General features: G+C 41.8%; 1 protein-coding gene across 1 annotated transcript in view; it reads right to left on the bottom strand.

Annotated features, from left to right (window-relative positions):
• foxo1a (forkhead box O1 a) overlaps positions 1-7,284 on the bottom strand; it is an 87,302-nt gene that overhangs the window by 1,103 nt on the left and 78,915 nt on the right. The window contains exons 2-3 of the mRNA XM_061877873.1: positions 2,550-2,741; positions 1-323 (exon numbers count right to left, since the gene is read on the bottom strand). The exon at positions 1-323 is cut by the window's left edge and continues 1,103 nt beyond it. Of these exons, the coding sequence (XP_061733857.1) occupies positions 1-323; positions 2,550-2,741 (515 nt within the window). The remainder of the gene's footprint in view (positions 324-2,549; positions 2,742-7,284) is intronic.

Here is a 7,284-nt window from a genome sequence, read left to right as displayed (position 1 = left end):
AGATTGTCCAGAAGGTTCTCCATGACGTTCTCCGAGCCGTGTCCCAAGGAGCCCGTCATCTCCGTCAGGCTGGGCAGCGTGGCGGTCATCTTGGGGCCGGGGGCGCCCGGGTAGCCCATGTGCACCTCCGCCTCGCCCAAGTCGTCCTCGGGCATGAAGGGCGACAGGCGCCCGCTGACGGTGCTGGCGTTGGAGCTGGTCCGGGGCCGGAAGCTGCTCCAGGCGTCGAAGTCGTCGTTGCTGTGCGAGTTGGGGCTGCCGGGCCACTTGTTGTAGGGACCCGGGCTGTCGGCGCCGCCGTCTGGGCCGCCCTGCAAGGACAGCTGTGGGCACACAGGGAGATTCTTAGTGGCGCGCCACAAACCTGCTTCGCTAAAAAAAAATCAATTTCCAGGAAATCCATATGTGAAACAAGCACGTTTTTCCCTTTTTGTGCTTTCTATGCAGTCAAAAACTGATAGTTAGAGGTGGCTAACAAGGGATGCGCAGAAATGATCCATATGACCGACACCAGACCTTGATACTCTAATATCGATCCTCAAATAAAAATATCAAAATTTTTGATACTTTGGCTCAGGGTGTCCAAACCTTTCCCACCAAGGGATGCAAAGTTCACTTCCTGGTGAAGAACCCTGAAATACTGTGAACATTTCAATACAAGCAATTCTGGGCTCCCTGCGATGAGGTGGCGACTTGTCTAGGGTGTACGCCGCCTTCCGTCCGATTGTAGCTGAGATAGGCACCAGCGCCCCCCGTGACCCCAAAGGGAATAATGGGTAGAAAATTGGATGGATGGATGGCAATTCTGGGCTCTTTCGCGTAGATTACGGTTGAGACATTTTTTCAAGATTTTAGTAAAAAAGTATGAGAATGTGTGAGCTGCCGCCTGCTCCTCTTTATTTACAGTATATAATCATCTCATATGTGTCAAGATATTTACACAATTAATCACATTACTTGATTGAATCATGGATCGTGAAACGTGTGGCACTCCTTGCAGTAGACGAAACAAAGTGATACGGGAAGAGAAGGACACAAACTGGATTTACTGCAGGCGACCAGGAGAGAGAAAGATGTCATTTGTATTATTGTTGAAATATTAAATATTGGTATCATGTGTGTACATTGTATCTGCTCATACACGGTCGATCTAAAAATGGGAACCATTAGCTCCCTACTTGGCACTCAGCATCAAGGGTTGGAATTGGGGGTTGAAGCACCAAAAATTATTATCCGGCGCAGCCACCGCTGCTGCTCACTGCTCCCCTCACCTCCCAGGGGGTGATCAAGGGCGATGGGTCAAATGCTGAGAATCATTTAGCCTCACGTAGTGTGTGTGTGACAATCATTGCTACTTTAACTTTAACTTTTACTTAGCATGAACTGTTCCTCACTCAAAGGGAATACAGAAGCAGAGAAGAAGCTTGTTCTTTTATTAATGGCAGGTCGCAGCAGCTCAGGCTAGCTAGTAGCTAGTACTCGCTCGAGGAGCAACAGGAGCAAGGCGACGTGTCACGACGCCGGAAAAGTAGTTCCTCTGTGTTAGCGCTTAAAATAACAATGTCAGTATAGCATGTTTCACATGCAGGACACGGCATGTACCCTGAAGTCCGGACAATGAGCCGCTACTTTTTTTTCCTACGCTTTGACCCCCGGCGCTTATAAAACGTATGGATTTTTCTATGCCGACGACCATAATGCACATTTTTTAATCTTTTGGGTGAGTTTGATGAGTCCTTCACTTTAGCGTTTTCAACTGGATGTAGAAGTAGAAATGCCGTTCCCTTTTCTAGTTGTACATAGCGTTTTTACTCGTACGGATTCTTCATTCATCACTCCAAGCAAGGCTTGTAACTTTTGCAATACAAACAAAACAATTCTTACTTACTAAACTGTCCCATGTGTGATGTCTGTAGGAGTGTTTTCATGCATATTTGTACGTGCTATCATAATGCAATGAAGCTAGCATTTTTACTAAGCTATTATGCTAACACGTTTACGCTTGTCTGTGTTAGTTTTATGAACTTACAATGTCATTTTTTTTGCATTGATTCAGTTTCGTAAATTCACCAAAACGTCACCGTGGCGTTCTTCAGTCTGTTTAGCTGATTGGAGAGCTAGCTTGTGCAGCTAGTGCGTCCATGACAATGGCTTCTGTTTTGTTGGATCGGCCGTTTTACTACCGTTTGGAAACAATTAAGATATGTAGATACATACTTCTGTGAGAACAATTGATTTTTAAAACGTATATACAGTATCTGTGGCTAATATATGGGGGGGAAAAAGTATTTTCTATTAAAATTTAGTGGGTGTGGCTTATATACCAGTGCACTCTATAGTAGAAAAGCATTGTTAGCAGGATTTGAATGTTATTTTAGAAGAACATTTATCTGCATTGCTAACTGTCTCTTGCTAGCAGTTTTTTTACTATTTAGAATGCACAGACAAGGGAAAGATGTGTGTTCTTAGCTTACATATGGGTGATGGGGGGGAGGGGAGGGAAACAGTGTAGTTTTAAATTGTTAGTCAGGTTTTTGTTCCCGAGCTACCTTTTTCTTGGCAGCCCGTCCTCTGCTCTTGGTGAACTTGCTGTTATTGTCCATGGAGGCGGCCCTGCGCCGGGGGGACTTCCCGCTCTTGCCGCCCTCGGGGTTCAGCATCCACCAGGAGCTCTTCCCCGTGCCCTCGTTCTGCACGCGGATGAAGCGGCTGTGCAGCGACAGGTTGTGCCTGATGGAGTTCTGTGGAGGACAGCAGGGCCAGTCAGACACGCGCCCTTTGGAAAAACATTTGCATTCGAGTGCAAATCCACTTTACAGCTGCTCCTCTTTTCAAAACCCCGGGAGGGAGCGAAAAGAGAGAGGGTTATTTTTTGTTTCCTCAAATGTCACTTGCTTCCAGAAAATGCACGTCTGGTCAATGAGCGTGCGGACCTAAAGGGAGACACACAAAATGCCGTTCTCTTCTTCCCGACTTCAAAGTGCGCGCTGACGTTGCCCGGCGACGACTATTTTCGTGGCGCAAGCAAGCGAGGCGCGACTAAAGCAGCGCAAACAAATGGACGGCGATGTCGGGCAAAGGTCTGCTGATGTCCTACTTTCCAGCAACCCTTGTTTGTGCCATGAGTAGTGACGGGAACCGGTACGGTGCCGATTCCCAATACCTGGGTATGGATACCAGTACTCAACCGTACCATTATGTGCGTTAATAAATATTAACGTCAATTCCAGACTATAAGACCCACACTTTTGAATCATGCAGCTTATAAAACGGTGTGGCTAATTTATGGATTTTTCTTCGCTAACGGCCACAATGCAATTAGTAAAAACAAAAAAAACCAAGCAAATATGCTAAAAAGGTGTGTTATTGTTGGTACAAAGGTGCTGCAGTGTCCTTCTATTATATGCTTTCAGCTGGAAGTAGAAGTGTCGTACAATCTTCTAGCCATTTATAGCATTCTACTCGTACAGATTCTTCATTCATCCCTCCAAGCGACGTTTGTAAGTTTTACAATATAACTAAAGCAAGTTTTACTTACTAAATTGTACATTTGCACATGCATATCGTAATGTGATCAAGCAAGCGTCGTTAGTATTAGCTAATATGCTAACACGTTTATGAGTGTTCGTGTTAGTGTTATTAACTTACAATGGCTTTTTTTGTTTATTGTTTCAGTCTCGCAAATTCCTCAGTGAATTCACCAAAACGTCACCGTGGAGTTATTGAGTCTGTTTAGCTTATTGGAGAGCTGACGGCCATAATGCCAATAGTAAAAAAAAAAAAAGAAAAAAAAAAGAAAATACGCTGAAAAGGTGTGTTATTGTTGGTGCTGTGGTGCTGCAGTGTCCTTCCATTATATGCTTTCAGGCGGAAGTAGAAGTGCCGTGCAATCTTCTAGCCATCCATAGCGTTTCTACCCGCATGAATTCTTCATTCATCGCTCAGTTTAACGTTTGTAAGTTTTACAATATCACTAAAACAAGTTTTACTTACTAAATTCTATATTCGTACGTGCTATCATATGTGATCAAGTGAGCGTCGTTAGCATGTAGATGCATGTTCTGTTATGTAAATGTTATGTATATTCATGATCCGTATCTACATGTTACGCATCTACATGTTACGCATCTAAATGTTACGTATCTACATGTAACATATCCACGTTACGTATCTACATGTTAGGTATCTACGTTACATATCTACATGTTAGGTATCTACATGTCACGTATCTACATGTTACGTATGTACATGTTCAATATCTACATCAGTGGTTCTTAACCTTGTTGGAGGCACCGAACTCCACCATTTCATATGTGCATTCACCGAACCCTTCTTTAGTGAAAAATAAAATGTTTTTTTTTCAAATTCAAGACAAAGTTGTATGTTTTTGGTAACACTTTAGTATAGGGGAACATTTTCTAAGTAACAAAGACTTAATTTAGAGTTATTTGGACACTAGGGGAACATATTCTAAGTAATAGAATATGTTAGTTATTTGGTTAGGGTTAGGGTCAGGGTTAATGGTGAATATGTTCCCCATACTAAAGTGCTATCATAATTTTTTTACTGGTGCACAAAATCAACCGTGCATGAACATCACCTTGTTCAAACAACAAAACTAAGACAGTGCATAAACTCACAACAAATTACACAACTGCAAATCAGTCAGCTGTTGCCATATCTGTAATATGCCAACAGGGGAAAGTTTGTATTTACATGAAGAGACGGGTGTGTTTTGATCTCCACCGAACCCCTAAGGTCGAATCACCGAAACCCCTAGGGTTCGATCGAACCCTGGTTAAGAACCACTGATCTACATGTTATGAATCTACATCAGTGGTTCTTAACCTTGTTGGAGCTAAATGAACCCCACCACTTTCATATGGGCATTCCCTGAACCCTTCTTTAGTAAAAAGTAAAGTGTTTTCTTTTTTTTAATTCACGACAAAGTTACATGTTTTTTTCACTGGTGGAAAAATTGAACTGTGCATGAACATCACATTGTTCAAAGCACAAAATTAAGAGTGCATGAACCCACAATAAAATATACACTTGCAAATCAGATGGAAAATTAGAGGGAACATTTTTTTGGGGTATCCATAATACGCCAATAGGGAGAAGTTTTAATTTACACGATGAGTCGGGTGTGTCATGACCTCTGCCGAACCACCGAGGCTTACTCCTGAACCTCTAGGGCAGGGGTCGGGAACCTTTTTGGCTGAGAGAGCCAAGAAGCCGAATATTTTACAATGTATTTCCCTAAGAGCCATATAATATTTTTTTCAACACTGAACACAACTAAACGAGTGCATTTTTAAGTAAGACCAACATTTCCAGAGTATAATAGGTCTCTTATTCTTTGTATTAACATTGTTATTCTGAAGTTAACTGTGGAGTGGGCGTGGCCTGCGGGCCTGCAGCAAAGCGGGATGTTGCCAGGACCGGCCTCGAAATCAGCGACAGGTGCGTAGATGGTCCACCTGGGCCTTGTTATCTAATCACCTGTCGCTCTGTTATAAGCAGCAGCCAGGAGGAGAGACGGGATTGAGGCTGGAGCCAGAGCGCGAGTGAGGACGAAAGAGAAAAAGACAATTGCTGGAAAGCAACCGAGAGAAAAATAAAATAAAACAATATTGTAACCCTAAAACAGGCTCTTGGTGGTTTGAAAAACCCCAAGGAGGGCAAGCCCCACACTAACCAATAATAAATAAATCACGTCTTACCATTAACGCAACTTCTTGAACATAAAAAAGCATGAGAATGTTTTATATTTTGAACGTTATTTTTAACACTGTGATTACAAGTGGAATTATTCATTACTTATCGTGTTAAGCAATGTCAGCTCAGATTTATCCGAGAGCCAGATGCAGTCATCAAAAGAGCCACATCTGGCTCTAGAGCCATAGGTTCCCTACCCCTGCTCTAGGGTTTGATCGGACCCAGGTTAAGAACCACTGATTTACATGTTATGTATCTACATAATATGTATCTACATGTTATGTAGATACATAACATGTATCTTCATGTTATGTATCTACATGTTACGTATCTACATGTGCACAACAGGGGAGCTGGTTAACTATATTAACTGTCCATCTGACAGCTTGTTATATAACTGTTCAGCTAAGTTGGAAGTAAAGGTGGTAATAATGTAATCATGCCACTTTAGGGAGGCAGGTTTAGGAACTTGGGTGTTTAAAACACCATTTTTATTGATCATTTTGCGCTTCTCGCACCCTTTATTAACCAGTAGAATTGCCTTTACTTGCCATTTTATTTCACATTCCCAAAAAAAAAAGTACCGGTATTTTGCAAAGGCAGTATTGTACCGTTTTCCATTCATTAGCGTACAACCCTGGTTTAAAGCCAGCTGGGTCTGCAACTGGACGTAACGTCACGTGCAACCAAGGTGCCGTAACATGGCATCGTTGGATTTTACGTGAATCGGTTCCCGGTAGGATAGCCGTGATTCGGTCGGTGCCAAAAAGAAAAAAAGTAGCAGATTCAGTACCAGAGTCATGAGCTTTAGCAAAAATGCAGACAAAGAGCACATAAACTGTGGCTCTGTTTCACTCCTCTCATCCATCACGCTGCACTCTCCAATCAGCGCCTTTTCATTAGGGCTCGCGGCACCACTTTCCTTCTAACGATACGCATTTAAAGTTAAAGTTAAAGCACCAATGATTATCACACACACACTAGGTGTGGTGAAATTTGTCCTCTGCATTTGACCCATCCCCTTGATCACCCCCTGGGAGGTGAGGGGAGCAGTGAGCAGCAGCTGTGCCGCGCCTGGGAATCATTTATAGCAGGGGTCACCAACCTTTTTGAAACCAAGAGCTACTTCTTGGGTACTGATTAATGCGAAGGGCTACCAGTTTGATACGCACTTAAATAAATTGCCAGAAATAGCCAATTTGCTCAATTTACCTTTCATAAATAAATCTATATATATAAAAAAATGGATATTTCTGTCTGTCATTCCGTTGTACATTTTTTTTCCTTTTACGGAAGGTTTTTTGTTGAGAATAAATGATGAAAAAAACACTTAATTGAGGAGAATACAGGAAAAAAAAAAAAAAGAAAATTTAATTTTGAAACATAGTTAATCTTCAATTTCGACTCTTTAAAATTCAAAATTCAACTGAAAAAAAGAACAGAAAAACTAACTAATTCGAATTTTGTTGAAAAAATTAAAAAAATAATTTATGGAACATCATTAGTAATTTTTCCTGATTAAGATTAATTTTAGAATTTTGATGACATGTTTTAAATAGGTTAAAA

Source organism: Nerophis ophidion, linkage group LG18 (assembly GCF_033978795.1).
Source record: "Nerophis ophidion isolate RoL-2023_Sa linkage group LG18, RoL_Noph_v1.0, whole genome shotgun sequence".
Lineage (NCBI taxonomy): Eukaryota > Metazoa > Chordata > Actinopteri > Syngnathiformes > Syngnathidae > Nerophis > Nerophis ophidion.
Note: the sequence above shows the minus strand (reverse complement) of the source record. Positions and strands in the feature narration are given on the sequence as shown.